The sequence below is a fragment of the Ammospiza caudacuta genome, chromosome 3 (genome assembly GCF_027887145.1).
Source record: "Ammospiza caudacuta isolate bAmmCau1 chromosome 3, bAmmCau1.pri, whole genome shotgun sequence".
Taxonomy (NCBI): Eukaryota; Metazoa; Chordata; class Aves; order Passeriformes; family Passerellidae; genus Ammospiza; species Ammospiza caudacuta.
Window position 1 is genome coordinate 46249472 of NC_080595.1, and position 24408 is coordinate 46273879.

At 40.1% G+C, this 24408-nt stretch overlaps 1 protein-coding gene across 1 annotated transcript; it reads left to right on the forward strand.

Annotated features, from left to right (window-relative positions):
* The first annotated feature begins 629 nt into the window (after window positions 1-629).
* Window positions 630-24408, forward strand: TSNAX (translin associated factor X). Its single transcript, XM_058801801.1, has 6 exons — window positions 630-682; window positions 2398-2505; window positions 4563-4677; window positions 6315-6445; window positions 20951-21078; window positions 22676-24408. Exons 1-6 carry the CDS (start codon window positions 667-669, stop codon window positions 23048-23050), a joined length of 873 nt encoding a protein of 290 aa, XP_058657784.1. The 5' UTR covers window positions 630-666; the 3' UTR covers window positions 23051-24408.

A 24408-nucleotide genomic window follows, 5' to 3' on the forward strand; every position in this document is an offset into this window, starting at 1 on the left:
GTGTTCAGCCACAGGCTGGACTCGGTGATGTCAGAGGCCCTTTTTAGCCCAGCTGATTCTGTGATTCTCTGGAAGCACCTTAGTCCTGATGTGCCGGGGAAGAAAAGGGCAGTAAGGAATCAGTCTAGGGGTGAGGGGAAAGCGACAGACAGCCGCTTTGTACGGGTCTGGGCTGAGGAATGGGGCTGGATTTCTGCGGGTCCAAGCCGAGGACCACACGGTGGCGGGACACGCTGGCCACTAGCGGGACATCGGGCACACAACCCCGGAGCTCCGTGGCGGCACTCCGACCGCGCCGCCGCCCCGCCCGGCACTACACGTCCCGTCATGCCGCGGGCTCTTAGGCCCTACAACGGGATCGCACAGTAGCTGCCCACGGAGTCGCCTTCTCGGAGGCACGGCCCGGCCTCGGCGCTGCCCCGATTTCGCGAGCAGCAACGTCCGGATCACGCTCCGCGCCACCACTGATCCGCACCGCGCCTCCCGTGCCGCGGGCGGCGGGCCAGGCTCCTGCCCCCTGTGCGGCGTGTCGCCGTCAGGCAGCCGCGGGCGCCCCTGCATGGCGCCGGCAGGGCGGGGGCGGGGGGCATTGCGGCGGGGTCCTGGCGGCGCGCGGGGCGGCTGCGGGTTGCCGGGGGGACGCGGCGCGGCGGCGGCGGCTCCGTGATGAGCGGCAAGGAAGGTGATCTCCCCTCCCCTCCCCAACCTCGGGACACCGCGGCGGGGGGAGGCCCCGCGGCTCGAAGGGGACGGGGGTGCGGGGCCTCTGCCGTGCCCAGCGGTGCCCTGTGCCGTGGAACTCGCTCTGCGAGAGGCCGCTCCTTCTCGGGAGTCACCGGCCCTTCCTTCGTGGGTGCGCGGCCTTCCCGCTGGGGCTGCGCGGCTGCGCCAGAGAACCGGGCTGTAGGGGTCTGTCTGTGTCCCTGCGGTGGAAATACAGATGCCACAGAGGGAAGCTGAGTGTGTGAGGCCTGTAAAGCACTTGTGCTAAGTGTTCACTATAGTGTGTGTATATATATATGTATGTATAAAATATTATGTATGTAGCGTTAATATATATATGAAATATACATTTTTCACAGCTTGCTCTGCTGCCTGTGTGTTGGTTTAGCCCTGGCAGTCACAGAATCAGTCAGAGAACGGGTCAGGTTGGAAGAGACCACAGTGGATTATCTGGTCCAACCTCCCTGCTCTGGCAGGGCCATCCTAGAGCACCTGGCACAGGACTGTGTCCATATGGTTCTTGAACATTTCCAGTGGGGGAAACTCCACAACCTCTCAGGACAACTTGCTCCAGTCCCCTGGAAAGTACTTTATGTGGACAGTAAAGTTCTCCCTCATAGTCAGGAAGATTGGAACTTTGTGTGCATCAGTATCTGCCTGTTGCCTCTTGTTCTATTGCCTGGCAGCACTGAGAATCACACAGACCTCCCTTCAGCACTCTTTCAGGGGCTGCATTTAATGTTTTCAACAGCTATAGGAAAAACAAACCCCTGAACTCATGTCCAAGAGAATAGAAAAAATTATTTTCACTTTCCTCTTTAAGAAAGTAGCTACGCCCACTTCTTGTTTTGGCTTGGGATAATAAACAATTAAGCGGAAACATTTTAAAATCCAGTGTTCCCCTGGTTCTTCTTTTAAGGAAATTGAGAGAACTCCACGTATTCAAAAGGTATGCCTGTATTCAAGTTTGCCAAATTTTTGGCTCTGGAAAGGAGGAACAGTGTCCAGCTGTTACCAAAAGGAGGGAGAGGAATGGTTGACATGTGGGTGATGCAATGAGTTAGTCCAAGGTGAAGGAAGGAACAATACAAGGTGTAAATTGGGAATAAACGTTGTCCAAAAGAGATGAGTTCTGGGTGTGGATGTGAAAAGGAGGGTTAAGGAAGAGGCACACGAAGCAGCTGAAGTGAGCAGCTACATTCAGAGAAGAAACTGGTAAATGGGCAGAGTGTAAGGGCCTAAGAAGCTGCACTGCAGTAACTAAACCTGTATACCTGAATAGGGGTAGTCTGCTTAAGTTGTGCCTTACTTCTTTGTGTTAGAGAATACCCGTGACATAAATCACAGATTTCCATGCAACCATTCGCTTACAGCGAGAAAACATAAAAGGGTGTGAAGACCCAAAGACCTTACCAAAAAAAAGGCTTAGGTTCCTGCCATGCTCATCCATTGAAATGGATTTTATTTTTTCTAATTTTCACTAGCAATGTGGTAGAAGAAGTAACATGATAATGTGAAGCTGGCATCAGTTGATAGTAAGGTTCATCCAGTTACCTTATTCTGTCCTATAGAATATGATTGCTGTCAGGAATGCTCTGAAGACAGCACCCTGGTGCTCCTTATGCTTTGCCAAAACTGTTTTAATTTTTGTTTTGTGTGTCTACTCTTTAATAGGATCAGGTGGGTTCAGAAAACGAAAGCATGATAATTTTCCACATGGTCAAAGAAGAGAAGAAAAAGAGAATGTTAATCCACCTTCAGCTTTGATGAAATCTTTTAAATGTAAGTAAGCATTTGGAAAACCAGATTTAAAAAATATGGTGCAGAAATTGGTAGGAAGTTATTAGTGAAATAAACCAGCTCTCTTCAGAGGGAGAAACTTGAAACTAATTTGACTCATAGTCCATACCTTTAGAGCTTAGTGTTCTGCATTCTGTGCAGTGAAGTCCTGGGAGTGGGGTTTTGCACAGCTCTGCCTGGTTCATGACTTGCTCCTGTCTCCATCCCACCTGCTGTTCCCCCTGCCCTCCTCCCTTGCGCTGACCTGATGCTGAGCAAATTGCACAAATTGCACGAGTGTTCAGCCAGGCAAAGGTGGCTGGGCCCTTTGGTGACAGAAATCTGTAGGATCTGTAGACGTGCAATACAAAATCTGAACCATAGGGACAACAGGAGGGGATGGTGACCTTTGGGAAACTGAGGAGACTCTGACCTTGGCTGTGATTCACAAATGACTAAGCCACTGAAATGTAAATCTGGATGCATTGTTTCAGTAGTTGGTAGTTGTTTATACTTGCACGTTTTAAAGAACTTCAGATATATGTTAATATTTAAAAGGCATTCAAAGTGAATAAAGAGTACATGAAGGTCTATATTAGTTAGTTGAAGTATTTTTTTTAAAGTGCAGGTATAAACTTCCCTTCAGCCAAATTGTTTTTATAGGATTTTTCATCAAACCAGATTTAAACTCTAGTAAATTTAAATTCCTCATTAGACAACCCCTAACAAAGCAAAGATGACCTTCAGAAATTAAAAGCCTTGACTGAAGAAGGAAGGAGATTTGAGATGGGAAATAGTTTAATTCTTGTTGTAAAATTTTCCAAATGCCACATTTTTTATGACACTAAGAAGGGTAAAATAGGAGCTGGCTTGCTGCTTTAGATGGTTAATGTGTACTTCAATGTCATATAACTTCCTGGCTTTTTTAAAAATGGGTGTTTATATTTTTCTGTGTAAGTCAGCTTGGCAGATGATTAACCATGACCCCTGAACTTTGCCTAGAGAAGCTGTGGCTGCCGCATCTCTGGAAGTGTTCAAGGCCAGGTTGGAGGGGGCTTTGAGCAACCCGATCTAGTGAAAAGTGTCCTTTTGGACTAGGTGATCTTTAAGGCTTCTTTCAAACAAACCATTCTATTAATTATATTTATAGAGTATTGTAGGTACACTTGCTCTTGAATTGAGTAGAGCATCTGTACTTTCAACTTTAATTTTTCACTATTGTGAATATCAGTTTGTCATAAAGTTGCTACTACTTGCACTTCAAAGCAGTTGTTTCCCTCCCTTCTCATGAGATTAATTCATCCATGTTTGGTTAATTTCAGAAACAATTTCAGGGACATGGTTTCTTCAAAGTTTTTCAAAGATCCACTCTTTGTAAACATTCATCATGTTTGACTGTCAAAAGCAGATACGCTTCCTCTCTTCTCTGTATTTGTTGTAGTTAGAGAGAACTAATATCAGCAAGTCAGAAATCTTATTTTAAGTAATTGATCTCACTTTTCTTTAGTACTTCTAAAATACTCAACTTTTGGTCAAGTCTAGCTGGGATGTAAAATGCAACCTTTCACATAACTAAATGGTTATAAGAAAGGTTGCATTTTATACAGTGAACAGTATATATGCCTTAGCCAGATGCTTTTTATTTTATTGGTTTAGGCACTGGTGAATCTTGTTAACAAATGATTGTAGGGTTTTATTTTTTTTATTTGTCTTGCTGAATTGGGGTGACATTTTCAGAGCAGCAGTATTGTGGAATAGATTTTATTAGCAAAACCAAATATTTTACCTTAAGAATTGTTTAGACTGCTTTAAGGCATCATCAGGATTGATATCTACTTAACCTGACTTATTAAACAAAGGTAGTATTAATGATGAATTTTGCAGCTGTGGCAGGTGACAGGCAGTGATGGTGTCTGCAGGGACAGCCCACCTTGGGGAAAGGTGCCCAGGGGCAGGGCTGGTGGGGTCTGTCAGGAGTTAGTGCAGCACAGGTGCTTTTCTCTCCCCCTGCACTGTGTTTGTGTGGCAATTGAGTTCTGCTGTAATGATTGACTCTGCAGCATTCCAGCTGGAGCTTGACACCAGGCACGATAAATACGAGCGGCTCGTGAAGCTCAGTCGGGATATAACGATTGAAAGCAAAAGGACGATATTTCTGCTCCACAGGTTCACCAGGTGAGTCACACTGAGCGTGAAAACGTTCATAGAAACCTCCAGTCTGCCTTGCAGTGTTGTCTGTCAGTAATGGCTGCAGTGTTCTGTTGAGAGGAATTTAATTAACTCCCCATAAACATCCTTTAAGGTGGGTGCGAGCTAATGAATGCACGCTCCAGTTAGAGAGTTAAGAGATGCTAGTTCAGGTTTCTGAGTTGGTTTTATTGGTTTACTGAACCACTGTAAAGCAGTAGAGTGAGCAGCAGATGAGTGCCTTCCAGCTTTCAGCAAGCTGTGAGAGAGGAGTTATGCACCCTTCCTTCAGGTTACTTGCCCGGGCAGTTCCATCACCATTTTGGTTGTTGCACCCCCACCCGAGGACATCAATGCAAATAGGAGGTGACCTGGGGTCTGTTTATGTAAATACTACAGTTGGATAGGCTTCTGTGTCAAGTTTTGAGCTTCCATATGTTTTGTGTTCTCATGAGCCTTCAAGCAATCTTTGGAAGCCAGAGACAAACTGGAAGAGCAACAGGAAAATCTGAAGCTTTGCATAGCCTGCTGTATAAAGTGTTTGCTGTACGTGACAAACACTGGTCTTGCGTGTTATAACAACTCTCCCTGTTACTTTTCTTTGTAATTTCATTTACCCTAATTTGCATTTTGTTACCTATCAATGTATTTATGTTGAAGTAGTAACTATTTGTAGTTGCAGTTATGGATGGAGATTATGAAGTTGCCTGCTCTTTAACCTGGTTTTCTTCTGCAGAGAGGTACTGTGATAGTTCAGTAATCTCTACAGCCTTGACTGTAAATAACTACTCCCACTGCAGGGGCTCGGTAGTTGGGAACTTGTGGAGGAAAGAACAACAAAGAACTCCCCATTACTCTGAATTTAGATTCCTGTTTTATAAGGCATTCCTGGTTTTGTGAGAGTGGAAATTTTCCATGCTGTATTATGTATTTCCTTCTTCATTGATATTCGCAAATATTGTGGCTTTAATTTCAGTAAATTTTACTGTTTGCTTTTAAATGTTTTCTCCAGACCAATTAATCAGTAGTTCCTTAAAGACTGTAAACTAATATACCATGTGGATTATTTGGGCTCAAGGGAGGAGAAAGTTTAAAGGAAATTAGGTAAACTAAACTTTAAATGCCAAGTATATGTTGTGGTTGTGAATCAGATGTTTCAGCTGTTCCTGAACAGCACAATACATAACTACTTCCTTAAAAAAAATCACATGTAGAAGTACATAATGTATTGTATTTTGCAATACTGTCAAGTATTGCAAAATATTATTTTTTTAAGAAGTTGAAGGACTTCTGTAAATACTGCCAGTTTCCTGGAATATTTTTTGAAGCCTTTGTATGTGTTTCTCCTTTTTCTTACTTAAACAGTAATCATGACTGTAGTCTGGAATAAGCATCATGCTACCAGAACCCTGACTGGTTGATTATTTTCTTGGTAAGAATCTACATAATTTCAGAATCTGCAATAGGTATCTGTGAAAGTTAAACTGTTTCTCATTCTAGTATCAGTTTTGCTTTTTCTTGAAGCCAGTAAAAATGTATTGATTAGTAAAAGAAAAAGTGTAATGTTTTTTAACTGTTTGCTTGTGCTGGAAACTGCTCTTTCAGTTTCTGTTTTGTGATTGCAGTGCTCCCAATGGGGAAGAAATACTAAGTGAATCTGAAGTCAAGCTAGATGCTGTCCGACAGAAGATCAAGCAGGTTGCACAAGAACTGATTGGAGAAGACATGTATCAGTTCCACAGAGCTATATCTCCAGGTAAATAATCTAAAATGAGAAAAGGGGTGCAGTTTTGAAATAAGCTTATTTTCTCTTTATGTAGCAATACTTCCTCTTCACACTGCAGGTCTGAATTTGTTACTGTTCTGTGGTTATAAATCAGGACTCAGGTTAATCTTTGTTGCTAGCAAAGTTTGCTCTGGTATTAGAGAAGCTGTTGTTCTATAGTTTCATTGAAGATGTAAATGGGAGTCTACAACTGGAACAATTTGGACCCTGCCCTAAACTGAAGTTGAGAGTATTTCTCACAAATGTACTGGCTGTTCTTCTCTGAGAGGAGAATATATGACTGAGAGGAATATGTGTAGCACACTCATTTGCCCCTTCTGAAGGGTTGCAGTTCCAAAGAGGAGAGTGGAAGCAACTGTCTTGTGAAATTATCCATTTTGAGTGATAAAGTGATTTCGAGTTGATAAAGTCAACGAATTGAGATCATTAGTTTGGCATTTTCTTTCTTCTAGGCTCAAAATGTGCTTCTGCCTCTCTGTTACAAGCATTAAACCGGTTTGTGTGTTTCAGTTGCACTTTTTCTGCTCCTCTCTGTAAACATCAGTCTTTGCTAACATTCTTGAGATATTAAATCCCAGTTCATTCATGACTTGCTGCCAAACCATATTTCTTTGCTGATTTCTTGCTGGCAATCTGAATATTACCTAAAATTGGTATGCCTTGGTTGTGGCAACACATGAGTAAAATATTTAACTTCCTTCCATGGTATAAAAGTGTCTTGTGTTTATCAATCTCATTTTAAACAATTTGGAATTCTGTATATCTTTCCTTGTTTAGGCAAAACTTCTTCAGCTGATGAGAGCTGAAGATTTGTCCTGAATTATTTAGTTGTTTAAAAATGTCCATAAGATTGATTTGATTAACCAGCAGCGAATATGTGTCTGTAATTTACAAGACAAACAATGGTTAAGGTAACTTGTACTCATGTCTTACACAAACTTTGTTGTAAGAGTGATACAGGTCTTGAGTCTCAGTTTAGCAATTTGGAACGGGAAGGAGCCTGCCCTGATAGTCTTCAATGGCTCTGATTAATTCCACAGCCCTCTTAGCTGTGATGCATTGGGTTGCTCAAATTTGATGTAAATAGTTTTTCTTAGGGCCATTTAATCTGTATGTGTCTTGCTGCTATTTATATCCAAGTACTGTAGTGACACAATAAAAAGAGATAATTCAAAATGCTGACACTACAGATGAACTTAAACTGTGAACAATACTATTCAACGTGTATTATGAGTATCTTAACACATTAAAAATGTCTTTTGATTTTCATTTTAAGTACTGCTTATAAAAGCTGAGAATCTTGCATTTCAGTTTTAGGAACAAAAGTTTCTGAAAGCTTCATTGTGACCTGTAAAGTTTGTTTGAATAACCCCTGAAGTTTGTAGTCCCTGAAGTGTGAGTCATATAATGCTGTGTATAGAACAGCAGTGTTTGAGCTGTGCTGCCTCATGGATCTTTGTGAGACTGCATGGTGCAGGCCATCAGCCATGCCATGTGAGTCAGATTCTCACAGGGTAACCACCTACTCTGCATCAGCTGCCTCACCTGAACTGACTCTGTTTTGTTTGATTTGTGTCTTTGTGGCAGAAAATTCAGAGAGGCTTACCTGCCTCTAGTTCTACTGAGGAGCAGGTGGCCTGGAATTAGATTCACTCATCTCACACATAAGAGAGTATTCCTGCATGGCAGACATATAGATAGTTACTGCACAGTAACTTCTGTGTGTACCCATGTTCTTATAAAACAAGTAAGCAAACCAGATGCTAGTTTTCTATATCCAGAGTCTCTCCTCTTAGTAAAAAAAAAATACTGTTTTTGTTTCTTTAAAAAAAATATTTTCAGAAATCAAAAGTGAAATTTCTTTTTTACATGAAAGATACCTAAACTTAAGCTAGGCATAGCAATGTGGAAATAAAGAAGTTAATGAAAAAAAAGTACTGTTCATCTTTGCTTTGTGTACTTGGTAAATACACACTGTCAGCTACACTGATTTTCCTGCATAATTTATTTCTAACTTGCATAAAGGTATTCATTAATACCAGAATAGACCTGAATAAACTGCTTAGAAAACAACTGCAAGTATTCTGTCAGGAGTAATTCAGAATTTTTAATAGTTTTTTCTGGTGTTGTAAATCTCAGCCTCTTAAAATGACTAAGATGGATTTGTCCATTTTAGAGCAGGATGAGTTACTCTAGGGGAGGTCAGTAGTAGAAGTAGTTAGCAGAGGAAGTTAGAGACCTGATGCATGTGTATGATGATTCAATGCCACCACAGCTGCAAAACTTTTAGAACAGAATAGGCAAATTCAGATGGAAAGAACCTACAGTGATCATCCAGTGTCACTGCCTGACCACTTCAGGGCTGACCAAAAGTCAGAACAAGTTGTTAAGAGCATTGTCCAAATGCTTCCTCTAAACACTGACAGGCTTGGGGCATCAACCACCTCTCTAGGAAGCCTGTTCCTGTGTTTGACACCTTTTCAAAAGGAATACTCCTGCCTGATGCAGCTTAGAGCCATTCCCACATATCCTGTCACTGGATGGGACAGGAGCCAGCAGCACCTTCTTCACTTCCTCTCCTCAGGAACCTGTAGGGAGCAATGAAGTTGCTCCTCAGCCTTGTTCTTTCCAAACTACACAAGCCAAAAATCCTTAACTGCTCCTTATAGGACATTCCTTCCAACGATTTCACCAGCTTTGTTGCTGTCCTGTGGATGCCTTCAGGGACCTTCACATCCTTTTTAAATGGTGACACCCAGAACTGCTCACAATTGCATGTATGGTAGCACATCCTTAATGCTTACATGGGACTTGGGGTGAGATTGTCATAGAATTAAAAAATTTTCGTACTGCAGTCTTAAGGAAACTTAAGAGAATGAATCATACTGACCTCTCAAGGTAAAAAGAAAGGAAGGCAAGAAGGTATCAGTGTGCTAAATAAGGGAGAGAAGTAGACTCTGCTGTCTATCTTTCTAGCAGTCAGGTGTGGAATCTCTCAAATACTTGAACTTCGCAGTTTTTTTGGACAGAACTAAAGGGTAGAAATACACAACCCCCAATGCATTTTTGAAGTTAGAACTGGAAATAGCTGTACTTTTACTTTTTCCCTCTCTTTAGGTGAGGTAAATGGTGAGTCTGTGTGGTCCCATCAGTTGTATAATACTTGGCCCTAAGATCTTCCTGTTGTTTCTGTAATTAGGTATCTGTGCCTCATTAAGAAGACTGTTTATAAAATCCAACTGAAATAAGTTGTCTTCATTCTATTTCGGTACATCACCCACATGATCTACCTAACGTTCTACATATGCTCCTCTGCAAGGAGAGTTTGTGCCAGCTGTTGCCCATAGTGCATGTTTAGTAAGGAAGTGTTAGAATATACCTGGGTGTCACTGGGAGGACAGGGTTTGCTTTTAGGCGTTGTGTAAATGAGCTTGTATGCATAACAAGTATAAAATGCTAACTTTCAACCAGACCTTTACTCTTACCTTCATTAAATCCTCTGCTCTCCAGTTAGTCATTGGGATGGCAAAAAAGGGAATATGCTGGCTTCAAGACATGTAGATCTTGATTGTGCTGAAGCTGGCTTCAAGGAGGTGTTAGAGATGTGAAGATGCTTGTTGTCAGGATTATGAAGCTGAGAAAGAAAACCTAGAAGCAGGAAGAATGAAGGGACAGTTAGATGAAGAGCAACTGGGAGAGGGAATGCTTTATTCTACCTGCCCACCACTATTTATGAAGAACTGTAATTGGGAGATGAAAAGTGATTAGAGTTAAGAATGTTGCTTTTAGTTTTGGTTTTTAGTCTAGTGTTACTAAATTGTTGCTTTGCTTTTTTTCAATGGAAAAAGCTTGCATGTGTTTTTGAAAATAAAAGTAACTAAGAAAAGTGCTGGGTCTTTATATATTTCCTAGTGCTGTAAGTCTTGACTTTCCTTTAACCTAGTTTTAAACTCTGATTTTGTATTTTAACGAAATTCTGGAGAACTAGTTAAAAAGCTTTTTATGAACAAAAACATTGCTGTTAAACTGCTTTTTTTCTTCCAAAAAGAATAAAGAAATGCTTATGTCCCATATCTCAAAAGCAGCATGTCTAATTAACCTCAAACTTCCTAAAAATATTCTCCTTTGTCTTGAAACCAAACATGAAACATCCTCCTGTTCCCCACCCTACCTCTCACAGAAGGAGTAAAAGGGTTCAAAATTGAGCTTATAATGGAAACCACTGTAGCAGCCTTAACTGGGGAATCATGATTGTCTGCATAATAAAGCTGCCTAATACATATTTTATTCAGTATAATAACTGTTAGCCTATAAATAGAAGAATGCTATGAGTATTATGCTTGGGAATATTGTTTGCCACTTGTAATTGTTAAATGCTTTTTTTGGGGTTCCTCCAAGCAGTTGTTCTTTTGACTCGAAGATAAAACAATTCTGGCAGAGCACTAAAGGAGTTTCGTGCTTTCCCTCATTAAGAATAGTGCTAATGGCACGCAGGACGTTTCCCCAAAGGACACTTGCATGAGCTCAAACACTGAGTATAGCACTAATTGAACAACAACAAAAACTGATGACTGTTTTCTACACGTTTCTTAACAGTACAGATTGTCCCAGGGGATGATTAAACAAGCAAACAAAGAGATACTGAAATAATGAAGTCTTTTTTTAATGCAGAACTCTTCATTTGTTATGTTAGAATGTTCTGCTTTGTTGATATTTTTAAAGCTTTACTATTTGTAATATAGAATTCCTGCTCCTTTGGCCCACTTTGCAGTGTATACCTTGTATATCCTGTGAGGAAATATGTACTCTTTCTTTAAAATTGGTGAGAGACACTATGCAAGAAAAGGACTGAAAAAGATTGTATGGATTTATGAAAGGAAGGAAGAAAATTGTCAGGATTTTTTTATTTGTATATACGTATGTGTTTAAGTATTTTTATATATATATTTAACTCTCAACTACTGAGGGAAATATCAACAGTATACAGAAAAGATCTGTATAGAACTTCACGACAAGGAAGAAGTGCTCTGCAACATGTGTAGGGTCCCACACTTCCGCTACACCAACCCCATGCAGTGCTGCAGGCTGGGGGAAAAGCAACTGGAAAACTGCCCGCTGGAAAAGGATCTGGGGTTTCTGGTCTACAGCAGCTGAACATGATCCTCCAGTGCATGCCCAGGTGACCAAGAAAGCCAGAGGCATCCTGGCCTCTATCACCAACAGTGTGGCCAGCAGGACCAGAGCAGTGATTGTCCCCTTGTATTCAGCACTGGCTGCACCTCAAGTTCTGTGTCCAGTTTTGGACCCATCACTAGAACTTTGGACACTGAGGTTCTGGAACATGTTCAGAGAAGAGCTATGGAGCAAGTGAAGAGTTTGGAGCACAGATCTGCTGAGGAGTGGCTGATGGAGCTGGAGATTTAGCCTGGAGAAGAGGAGACTCAGGAAGAACCTCATTGCACTTTACAACTGCCTGAGAGTGTAACCAGGTGGGGGTGCTCTCTTCTCCAATGTAACAAGAAATGGGATGTGAAGAAATGGCCTCAAGTCACTCTAGGGGAGGTTTATATAGTATATTAAGAAAAAATTAATCATGGGAAGTGTTGTCAAGCATTGGAACAGGCTGCCCAGGAGAGTGATGGAGTCACCATCCCTGGAGGTCTTTAAAAGACATGTAGATGTGGCACTTAGAGACATGGTTTAGTGGTGGACGTGGCAGTGTTGGGTTAGTGGTTGGATTCAGTTGTTCCTAAAAGTCTTTTCCAACCTGAAAAATTCTATGATTCTATGTTAGGATGTATGTAATTATTCAAAGGATGTTCTCAATCTTCTCTGCCTAAATGCAGAACTTGTATACTGCGGAGGGAGAGTTAAGGACTGCTCAATAAGTTGGCTCTGTGTGGGATTGAATGGAGTACCATTTCAACGTGACTTTGTTAAATGAAATCTCCAGCTATTTGAGCACTTTACTCAGTTTTTTGCCCCTTAAGATGAAATATTGAATGGGGAGCCTATAATTCTTCCGGAGTTTCTTAATTGGAGTGACCTGGGGTGATGATGGTAGATGCAAGTGGAGCACTGCTGGCTGACCTTTGCTGTGTGCCTGTGCTTGCAGCAGTGGCGAGTGGAGTGCTGTGCACAGGGAAGCTCATTAGCTGTTTATCATGTCTGCACTTGCTCTCAATAGGATTAGATGATGGGGCTGTAAAATGTCAGCACCTTGTCAAAACTATTGCTGTGTGACTGCTTCTGCTGATGATGATGCAGGAAATTCTGTGTAAAAGTTCAGCACTGACGCAGTCTAGCACATCATTTATCTTGTGCAGGCACTATTTGTATTCTGAGAGATTGATATAATGGAGCTTATTTCTGTCTCCTGCCTTATGCCATTTAGAGTCACTTTAGGCATGTAAGATACAGCAATAAACTGCATTGCTGGTTTGGACCAGGCCAGTTAAATCTATGTGGATGAAAAGGAAATACTTCAGTTGCACTAGAATGCCACTTTCTAACTGCAGTATGTTGGACCAGCACCAGGATGCTGTAAGAAATGCTATGGAGAGGAGTGGGGTCTGTCCAAGCAGGCCAGCTTTAGATCACTGATGATTTAAGTAACAACATTTTTTTGGGTATTGTATGAAGAATTTTAATTAGGAACTATCTGTGTAATGATTTCTTTGTTTACTTGGCTTGTTTTAGGGTTTTTTTCCTTAGCTTTTTAACTCAAAATATGGAAATAACATGCTCAGATTGTTCTACCTTTGTAAGCACACATGTATTTCTGAAATAATATCAAGGTGCACAATATGAAGGATATAATATCAATGTACTGTTCTGCACATCAGGAACAGTATAAGTAGAACACCTGTTTTTTTTCTTGAGAAAGCTTAAAAACTGTAATTAAAATAGATGGCATATTTTATTTTAGGTTGGTAAGAGAAAGGAAAAGCTTTGTGCTGCAGGAAGAAGGTACCAGAATTGTAAATGTCTCACCCAGGATGAGACCTAAATACACCTAAAACTTGAAAGGAAAGCTGACCATGAAGGAAGCAATCAGGTTTATGCAAGATGGTGGGAAAACACAGTAACACAGGAACAGGATGTGACTGAAGAATTAATCTCTTGCTGTTGTAGGTGAGGGGTAAAATGCCAGAAATGGAAACAAAGTTTCCTGATTATACTGGAATTAACAGAATTTGCAGTGAATAAGCTTATGGTTATCAGGTACAATTTTGTTAATTTCTTTCTTTCTGTTTTGTTGTTTTCGGTGTTTCTCTGACTCATATTCCCGCTTGGTGAAACTGGTTTGGTTTTTTTTTTCATTCTGCAAGTTGCCTGTGTGAAATTTGATACATTTAGTTTGTTGCATTTTGCTGCCCTTTTATTATTTTTGGTTCATGCCTTTTTCCTAAGTTCTTCTAAGGAAAAGGAAAAAACAGTGACTGCAAAGCCTCACTATGTATTTTCTGCTGCAGGTTTTGTATGTCCATACACAAAAATTAAAACAAACCTGCAAACATGAATGCAAATTCTGACATGAACAAACTAGGCATGCACTATGTGAGAATTGATTATCAGCTCATCCCTGAATGAGATGTAAATTCAGCAGGAGCCATTCAGAGCAGCAGAAATCCATAAGAGAAGCTATGGACAGTCTTTTAAAGATTCATGCTGTGGGTCAGCATGATCACAAAGATTTTCCTTTCCTGCTTCTCACTTAAGACCTAACTGTCCTGAAGTTCTGCTGTACTATTATGACAAATACTTGGTTACTCACATGACAGCCTGAAACTAGTGACATTGTTTGTCTTTTAATTCAGTTTCATAGCTGGCAAATGGAGGAGACCTTGTTCTCTGGCTCAGGAATTTTTTTCAACCCTGCAATTATTGACGTTAGTGATTCACAGACCAGATCTCTCCAGCCTTTGCAGGAACCAAGTGCAGCTGGAACATAAGAGAAATTAAAAAAAAAATCTGTGAAGCTTTTTTGTTTGTTTATTTAAAATCACACAGGAGAATGTGTCATAGAGGAACTCCATTCCAAGAAGCAATGGGGATAGCACATCATGGTTTGTATTTTTGTTTTGCAGTCACGTGGGGAGAAATAGAGGTTGGCAAGTGGTGAAGTACCTTTGTGCCATCTCACAGATCTGTGTTTATGAGGACAAATGGCCACTATTGGTTTTTTGATGTGCTTGTAAGTTGAGTCTGTTGCATGGAAACAACATCACCTCAAGAAGAACTTTCACTGTGTTTTGAACTGCAGAAGCTGTGTTGTGTTAGGTGCTCTTTCTTCTTTGATCATTGAACATCCTGGCTGAGTCAGAGCTTCCTTTCTTTGGTATCTTGAACACTTGCCCTCAAGGCTGCCAGCAGTGTCTGACTGACTGAATGACTTATAAAACTCTGTATTAATTATGAAGGCAATTGGGGGTAGTCAAAGAGGTCAGGAAGACTACTTGTCACAGGAATAGTTTTTTCAAGAACTCATGTAAAACATTGGGTGCTCTTTGTAATTACTACATTTGGGGCTTGTGAGTTGGAATAAAACCCCAAACTTCAGAAAAAAACCCTTGATTACAAAAGTCAGCATGGCACATCCCTTAGGTCTCCAAGCAGTAGCAAAATGAAAGTTTGTGAATTTCTCACCCACAATCATTCATCTGTGAAAAGGCCTATCGTTTGTCATATGTCCATGTGTTTTTAATAACAGTATAAAAAAGGCTTGATTCCCTGCTCTCTGCAATGAGAGATTAAAATATTGTTTGCAGTTCTTTGAAGGGTTTTTGTGCCTGTTTGGAGAAATAATTTAACTGTCACAGGCACCTGTCTGATGGGGAACTTTCATTTGTTTCTGGGGCTTTTGGGAAAACTGACTAATCTTGGTATTGCCTTTTCCCGTGAAATGGTGTTACCTTTTCCCCTGAAGTGTGTATTCAACTTCAAACAAAGTGCAACAATATTAACACTTCAGTATCTGCAATACATCACTTCAACACGTGCAGCTAGAAGAGATGTGGGTGTGTCAAGTAGCAGTTGACTAATGAACAAAACATTCAGGGCTTTACAGGAAAAGTTTACATTATTTTAATTATTGATATAGTAGTAAACCTACTCAGCTTTTGAATTATTACTGAGTGAATAGAAAGATGTATTTTCCCAAATACGTAAGCTCATACAGATTTTTGTTCTAGTGCTTTTATTTGTATATTTTAGTTAGTACTGTTTTGTAAAATCCATCCCTGACTGGAATTACTCTTTTAAGCCATTTTCACAACAGGATATCCAGAGCATTCCTGTCTGTGAGGAGAACTGGCTTTATCCTCTTTCAGTGTGTGTTATAAAATTAACTTTTGACTTCATGCTCACAATCAACAAAATACTTTGATTGTTTCATAGCCTCAGTTTAAGTTTAATTACTAAAGTTTAGTTTTTACCCCTTCTGCCAAGAAAAAGATCTCTGAATCTTAGGAATCATTGTCAAGTATGCAGAGAATTTTAAAGGAGTAGATTAAGGTGTGAATTACCATTTTCATCTTAATAGGACATTGGCATTAGTTTTTATATTAATACTTCTAAACTTATTGTATCTACTTGTTTCAATTGATGGTTACTTGTTTGCTTATTTCACTTATTTCTCCCTTTTATTCATCCATATGCTTCTAGAAATAAGTTCTTTAAGTTTACCAATGCTCCCCATATTCTGTATAATTATTTCTCTGGTTGGGATTTCCACAAGAATATAACTTTTTTTTCCTGGATTATGGCAGGAATTTCTGTATTTTGGTGGTGGGTGTTTTTTGTTGTTGCTTTCTTTGTTTTTTTGGGGGGAGGAGAAAGAAGGGAAGTTTTTTTTTCTGTGTTTGTTTGGGGTTTTTTAATGACAATGTAACTTGCCAGCCTAAACATGAGGATAAGATAGAGCCTTGTCGGTGCTGTTTTGGTTTTGTAATGAATCAGCAAGTGGGTAGTTTCACATGGCTCGCCCTGTAAATAATGTGCCCCACCCTTCATGCAGTGATCCTGGAAGAAGCTGGCTGGGTGTATCTTCCTACCATCTTTCTGGTGGCTGCTCTTGGCCTGTGATTCCTGCTGCGTGGTTTAGGGGAGGAGCTGGGTGAGAGAGCACAGGCTTGTGTCCACACCATCAGCACAGGCTCCTCTCTAAACAAAAAAATAGAGAGAAACAGGACAAAGGGTGAAAGAAAATGAGTTGGGGAAGAAATAAGGAGAGAAGCAGCTTATTTGAGAAGATGGCAGGTGGCACTGGCATTGCTAACCTTAACAACTGGGAAGCATGAAATCCTTTTGAACCGGTTCTGTAACTGTCGAACCGAGATTTAAAGGAGGAAATGAAGTAAACAAAATTTTAGAAGGAAACTTTCACCTCTTATTTGATCTGTCATTCTGGGTGGAAGCTTCCATGCATGCATGGATGCATGCATATCTCAGGTGGAATTAGATTCTGTTTACCCTAATATGACTCCTGCAATTAAGTATTTTCAATTATGTACTCATTCTTTAGATAGAACTAGCTTTTCTTCTGTCTTATGCATTCATTTGACTCTTGGATTGAGTGCTCCAATTATGTTTTTTTAAATTATTTTTTCATTTAAGAAAACTAATTTCTTTGTAAGTTTTTTAGGGTAACTGCTTTTTCTTCTTTCTCAGATCTTGCATATGTAGTTAAGGAAAAAGGTCTTGAATATCAGCTGGCAAAAAGTGCTAAAATTTTCAGGCAGAAAAATCTATATTTGTAGATACATGCTCAGAAGATATCTCAGTGTAACTCTGTAGTTCTTGTACACAAAATAATTTTTTAAAACATAGAAGGGAGCTGCTATACTGGGTCACTGTCACTTGTCTAGTATAAGCTATTTCTGTAGAATAAATGTAGTAAAATATCAAAATACTTAAGCAGTTAATTCTTTACCTTTCATCTGTAATTTTAAGAAGTGCTAGTAAAAATAATACAGTGTTTTTAATTGGTATTTTTGTCCATGTACTACAAAAAACGCCAAATCCATAAAAGGCAGTCTTAAAAACTATTCTATTACTGGCAGCTCAATCCATAAATAAGCTAATTTTGGAATAAATCCAAAACAAGAGCATAAGGGGAAAGGTATTGTTGGATGGTGTAGTGAAATGGGATGGGGTTTTTCACCTTGGGAATTATTTGCTGAAAATAGCGGATGTCCTACCATTAAGCTAAAACATAACATGTTTAAACATCCTTCTACCTGCACATGGAAATACCTTATTTCAAGGTCTTGGCTCATTGAAATACCATATTGTAGCTACTTCTGACAGAAGGACTTGTTAAAACCAAAAAAAAACAAAAAAAAAAACAAAAAAAAAAAAGAAAAAGTAAAATACTAGTATTTTTTTGCAAAATAGTCATGAGCAGGATTTGTTAGCAGTCTATTTGTGATGGTAACTTTAATTGAGTTTTGTAAGCCTTACTAAATAGTGGGAGATAGATTCCCTAATTGTGAGAAGGTGACAGTAAATGGCAAACCGACTGCAAACAGACTGTGTGCAACATTCACATGGCATTGTTAAACAAAAGGAAGGAGCACAGCTAGTGTGGAACATGTCAGCTAGTGTGGCATGCAGGAGGAAGCAAAGATCTATGTGTGTACATACATATAAATATGCCCACGTTAAAAAGTACATATAGATAAAAGAACAGAGGAGCCAAACACTTACTATGGAAAAAGGACAAAACACGTATGAAATAGTAAAGTGGAGTGAGTTGAAAGTGGGAGCTCTAACTGATCGAGAAGACTGTTTACCAAAAAGTCTGAGGGCTGATTTGATCTCTCTGAGAGCTGTGGAAAATGCCAAGTTCATGTTTCATATGTGATAGTCTTCTCCATAGATAGCAGAGGGAGAGTCTCACAGATGTTGTCATGTTGAGTGCTGCTGTATCTGGTAGCTTACAGCTTATCCACAGAAAAAGCCAAAATTTCATAATAGATTCCTGGTCCTGTTACATCAGAAGGTAAGTCAGGGAAAGAGTGAGTGATGAAATCTACCTCTCTGCAGCCTGCAAAGTTATTTATCTTAAAAGATCCTGAGTAGCTTTTATCTAGTGTGTTTTTCTATTGCTTGTGCCCTGAGTGCTTTACCTGAATTCTGTTGATTAAATTATGGTGTTTAATTGGCCTTGCCAGCTCTGTGTTTGTGTTCTGGTTTGTGAACAGCACTGTTGAGTGTGAGTTTTGTTGCTGCATATTTATTCTGCTTTTCCCAGTGCTGCTGTAGAGTACTATAAAGGAATTGCCATTCTGAGTTGCTTCTGCTCAAATACATATTTAAAAGAGAAAAAAAAATGCAGGTCACTTATCATGCTTTTGTAGTGGGTACGTGGAAAGCCTCCTACCCCTTGAGTTTTTTGGGGTATTTCCACACTCATCTGTTATTCAAATCTATGTTCTCTTCTTTTTGATTCAGACTATTTCTTTGATCCAGGTGAAGTCTAAATTTGTTTCTTCCTGCATACTTCCATAAGCTGAAGTCCTGGCACTGTACAGGTCAGTTGAGGGTATTTAGATTATTTTAATGGAAACAGGCTTCTACTTCTGGTACCCCTGGTTACATCTTCATTTTCTCACTGACAAAACTATTGTCTAATCCTGGCCCTCTTGCAGCATGATACCTGTTAGTGTCTTTTGAAGTGAAGTCATCCCCTTAAAATGGCTCAGAATAGCTCTGCTAGAACCATCTCTGTCATGTGGCCATTCCTTTAATGTCCTCTTTGGGCATTCTCTGTTCATGGGTCAGATATACACAGGCATTGACTTTGTCTCTACACCTTTTTTTAGCTTAGTACTGCCATGGCTGTTCCAGCATTGTTTCTGCCTTCTTTTCCACCAACAGTGCCAGCTTCAGCTTTCTGCTTAGGAACTTTTCTCACGTGCTTCCCCCAAATCTGCTCTCTGCACATAAACTGACAACCTGTAAAATCTCTGTCTGAACATTCAAACTTTTTTTTTAGATCTTGCCTTTGTTGTAACATGTCACTGTTGAGTTAGAGATGTCACGTAGGTGGATCAGAAGGCAAAGTGGCAAAAGCCTCATTGAGTTTATCCTCTCTTCTTTTCTAGCTCAGTTCACTGCAGGTGGACCTGATTTGTCATTTAATCAATACATTTCACATGATTGGCTAATTAAAAAGACACCCAATTCAGTCTTGTTAAACAATCCTATCAGAAAAACAGATTATTAGAAAAAACACCACCTGCAGGTTGTTTTAATATTTGGCTTTCATTGTTTATCTCCAGCTCCCTAGAGCTTCCCAGGCCAATTCTGGGAAAACTTATCTAGCTTTATCTTTCTCCAGGCTGTCACATCCACAGTAATGCATAATAAAACCACCCTCTGCTAAGTAGGAAGTGAGAGAGAATTGTGGCAGGTAGCTGTAGATGACCTACAAATCTGGTACAAGCTACATTTGTTATCCCATCTTTTATTCCCTTCCCAACACACCAACTCCTTTTGTGCCCCCCACTCCTTAATTTTAGAGTGTCAGTTCTTTTGGACAGAGCAGTTATTAATGTATTCATAGAATCACAGAACAGCTAGGGTTGGAAGGGACCTCTAGAGATGACCTGCCTCATCCAACCCTTCTGCCAAAGCAGGATCACCTTTTAGTCTTCTTATTGGACATTACAGTCATGTCTCGTTTGTTTATGTGCTTATTTATTAATTTCTTTGGTCTGGAGTGATTTGTAGCAACAGATGCTTTGCCTTGAATGTGAATTTCACCAAACCTGCTTATTTTAAGGAGCCTGATTCTCACAAAATGGAGAAGTGGGAAGCTCAGTTTTAAACAAGTATCTACTCTAAGTTCTCCCGGGCAGGGTTGCTCTCGATCTGTTCATCCCCCAGCCTGTGCTGATACTGGCGATCCCCTGACCCAGGTGCAGCACCTTGCACTTGGTCATGTTAAACTGCATGGGATTCCCATGGACCAAACTTCTCAAGCTTGTCCTAGTCCCTCTGGGTGGGCTCTCATCCTTCAGGTGCATCAACTGCACTACTCAGCTCAGTGTCATCTGCAAATTTGCTGAGGGTGCATTTGATCCCACTCTCTGCGACATTGATGCAGATATTAAACTATACTGGTCCTAGTATGAGCCCTTGGAAACCTTGTGGGGAACTGATCTTCAGTATGCTTCTGAGAATACCATGATGCTTTATATAGAAATTACAGAAGGTTCTGCATGAAAGAGGCAGATGGAGTAAAAACTTGAACATGTTTGTCTGTGTGCTTGTTCTGACTTTCATACTTCAGAAACGTGCTATGTTAGATTATGTTTCAATGTTATTTTTGGATTATGTTAATTTTCATTTTTTGCTGGTAACCTTCAAATAGTTGCACTTAAAAATTTTCTTAAAAACTAAATAATTGTTAGCATGGATCATTGCTGGAAAGTTTAAAGCATGAGCTTTTTTCTGCTGTTTTTGCAGGGCTTCAAGAATATGTTGAGGCAGTTTCGTTTCAGTATTTTATCAAAACACGATCTTTGATCAGTGTTGAAGAGATCAACAAACAACTAATATTTACAGCAGAAGACAGAGAAGAAACAACAAACATGGTAAAAGTTTTTCTTTTCTCAATTGACAAACATCTTTCTGGGATGGAAATGCAGCGAGAAGGCTTAGTCACATTTTTGGCATCTGATTAAATAAGGCCAGTTAGCGGAATGGGATTGGATAGACATGTGGGCTTTGACTCACTTGTTCAAAACATGCCTTTTATTCTTATAAGTAGTAAACTAAATCTGTGGGATACAAGTTTATAAATTTCACATCCTTTTTATTCAGAGCAAACTGAACTCTTTCTGATATGGCGAAATATCCAGGACAGTGAAATGCTGGCTAACAAATGTAGCGGAGGGGTTTTTAGTGCCTGGGGCTGTCTCTAAGACCTTGTGGTGTATAGTGATGTTGCAGAAGCTGGAGGACACAAACAAATCCAAGGCAGGATGAACTCCATGGCTGAAATCTTATTGCTGATATTGAACTATCACTGGAGGCCTTGTGTTTGCCTTGTGCATATGCCTTGGCTGCATCATTTGTAACTCTCCTGGAGCTGATTCCTTTCAGAGGACAGCCTGGTGTCCCATCATACCTTAGCCCTAATGCCGGATCTGCAGTTTCTTGACTTGCCTGTGCTCCTAGCCTGCCCTAAATGGCTCATAGGGACAAACTGCTGTCACCAAACACAGTAAACTGGGTGCAGTTTGATTGTTCACAGAGGACAACAGTGATTTGGTAGCAATCTACAGAAGTGCACAAGCAGTTGAGGTGCAGTGTAGAGTAATGCTGCTTTACGTGAATTCCTGAGTTTGCTTCTGCTAAAGAGATTCTGCTGTAAAGCACTTCTCATTCTTTTTTTATTCTCTTGGTAAGATATTTGCAGAGAAGCCTAATTTTTAGCTTAAATTAATTTGTTTTTACCAGAGGTACCAGCTATGAAGTTGTTAACCCCAGTGTGCATGCCTCTGACCAGATCAGTCAATTTGGGTAGATAGCATATTATGGGAACAAGTGAACAGAAAGAAACCTGCATTGTCTCCCACGTTACCAATGTTCTGGCAATAAAAAATATTGGAAACATGGATAATGGAGCAAACTTGTAACTTTGTAATGGGTTTGCTTCATGAAGATTTTTGTTTGTTATTTTAATAAACTCAGTTGATATAAAACAGATCTGAGAATACTATGGCTACTTGTAGAGAATATATTTTGAAATTCAAGATACCATTATAAAATTATATTATTTGTTTTCATAATGCAGACTATTTTTGACTGATTTGCTAACTTTGGACTGACTATTTAGGAAAAAAATCTATCAGGCTGAGATCTGTCAGGTGAAAGAAAACCCCAAACAACTGCAAATAAATGTTGCTGCAAAGATGTGATAATTCTGTTTGCAAATAGAGATGGTAGAGTTAGGGTATGTTTATCATACTTGCTAGAATGAAGATGACATCTCAAGTAGCAATTACCTTTTTTATGCTGGAAGGAGATTAGTACTTCTGAAATCAGACCATGGCACTTCCACATGGTCTGATTTCCAGAATGTTTTAAATTTCCAGTTACGTTAGATGAGTTAGCGTGTAGTTGAGCCATTACAGATGGCTTTCTCACATTCTTTCTGTGCTGGACTTTGTTCCATTCTGTCCCCAGACCTCCAACTGCCACGATAAACAGCCTTGTAGGTGGAGCCTGAAGGTAACTCCCGTGGATTACCTGCTGGGAGTGGCGGATCTGACGGGAGAGCTGATGCGGCTGTGCATCAGCAGCGTTGGCAACGGGGACATCGACACGCCCTTCGAACTGAGCCAGTTCTTGCGCCAGATTTACGATGGCTTCACCTTCATCGGCAACACCGGACCTTACGAAGTCTCCAAGAAGCTCTACACCTTGAAACAGAGTCTGGCAAAGGTAGAGAATGCCTGCTACACGTTAAAAGTACGGGGATCTGAAATCCCAAAGCACATGCTGGCTGATGTCTTCTCCACCAAAACGGAATTGATTGACCAAGAGGAGGGACTTCCTTAAAATCAGGAAGCTTTTGCTACTCAGAAGAGAAGAGGACATAGAGAAGGCTCTCTGATTGTGGTTTGTGGGGTTTTGACCCTTCTCAAAGCTTTTTAGGTAGAGACATTTTTAGTTTTATCTATGAGAAGGCTGTTTGCAGTGGTAATTTGTAACCAAAAATACTTTTTATGGTGTGCAAGAGAAGAAATGTTTGACTTTGGCCTCTTGGTATGGAATTTCCTGTATTGCTCCATTGTATCTTCTTTCAGAATGACCAAAATTTCCACTGCACTCTACTCCAGTGACGGTCATTTGTGTGACTCACCTCAAAATAAGTTTTCATCAAGCACAGCAGTGGAAAAAAAGTGGTTAGGTGCTCTTATTTAGCATTATCCATAGGTTTCTGCTGACTCATTTTTTGAGTATTTGGGTTCTGTAGTCATGTCACACCTACAACAATGCACCTGTGAATAAGTGCAGCCCTTGACTTGAGACTGGGGTGGTCTCAACAGTGCCATGTAATTCAAGTTTTCTCTGATTAGTGCTTTAAACTATGAAACTAAGTCAACTTTTTGCCAATTGATAATGAAGCTAATTGCACCAGGTAAATACTACTGTCACCTGTTATTTTGGGTCTCTCTTAAAAGTTGGCTCCATTTGAGCTAACACTAGTACTGCACAGTTTTGAGATGAGCTAGGAAATCCACAGAAAATAATTGTGGAAAGTATTGTTCTACATTTTTTGTAATACAGTTTAATGCAGAATCTGACATATTTTTGTTTGTAGACAAAATAAGTTGTCATACAAAGTATGTAATTTGGTGTTAGGACAAGCAGTTTTTGGCCAGAACAAATATGTTGCAGTGCTGGAAGTCTGTTCTCCATTGTTTGTGCTGCCCTGAGCACCTCCAGTGGGATTGAACTGGTATAAGTGGAAAAGGGCTAGCCAAGCTTTAAATGTATGTTAGCAGGATCTATATCATGTGCATGTTCCTGTGGAAAGGAAATTGCAAACAGAAGTAAGGCAGGCATTCTGGTTTCCACATTTATCTTTGAGGGGGGTATGTCACTGTTGGCAAAAAATCAGGGCTTTATGCTGGTGTCTGAAGTTATGAAAGTCTGATAATGTACATAATGCTAAAGGAAAACAGATAAAGCAACATGATCTCTAGACTCCAGGAAATAGGCCTCCCAACTGCAATTGAAAATACTGCATGTTTTTTATTTCCACTTCCATATGCTGTGATGCTGCCAATACTTTTCCCATGAGCATGTCCTGAGTAGCTGCAATCATCTGATATATGGATAGGAATGGTAAATACATTTCTGTCAAATTTTTCCATTGTTTCCACATAAAGTAGTATGGGGTGGATTGAACA

What these genes read in the sequence shown, in the direction of transcription:
- TSNAX (XM_058801801.1), top strand. An exon ending in CCACAGAGCTATATCTCCAG is followed by an intron (nt 6,446 to 20,950) that starts GTAAATAATCTA and finishes CTGTTTTTGCAG; the next exon opens with GGCTTCAAGAATATGTTGAG. An exon ending in GAGAAGAAACAACAAACATG is followed by an intron (nt 21,079 to 22,675) that starts GTAAAAGTTTTT and finishes TTCTGTCCCCAG; the next exon opens with ACCTCCAACTGCCACGATAA.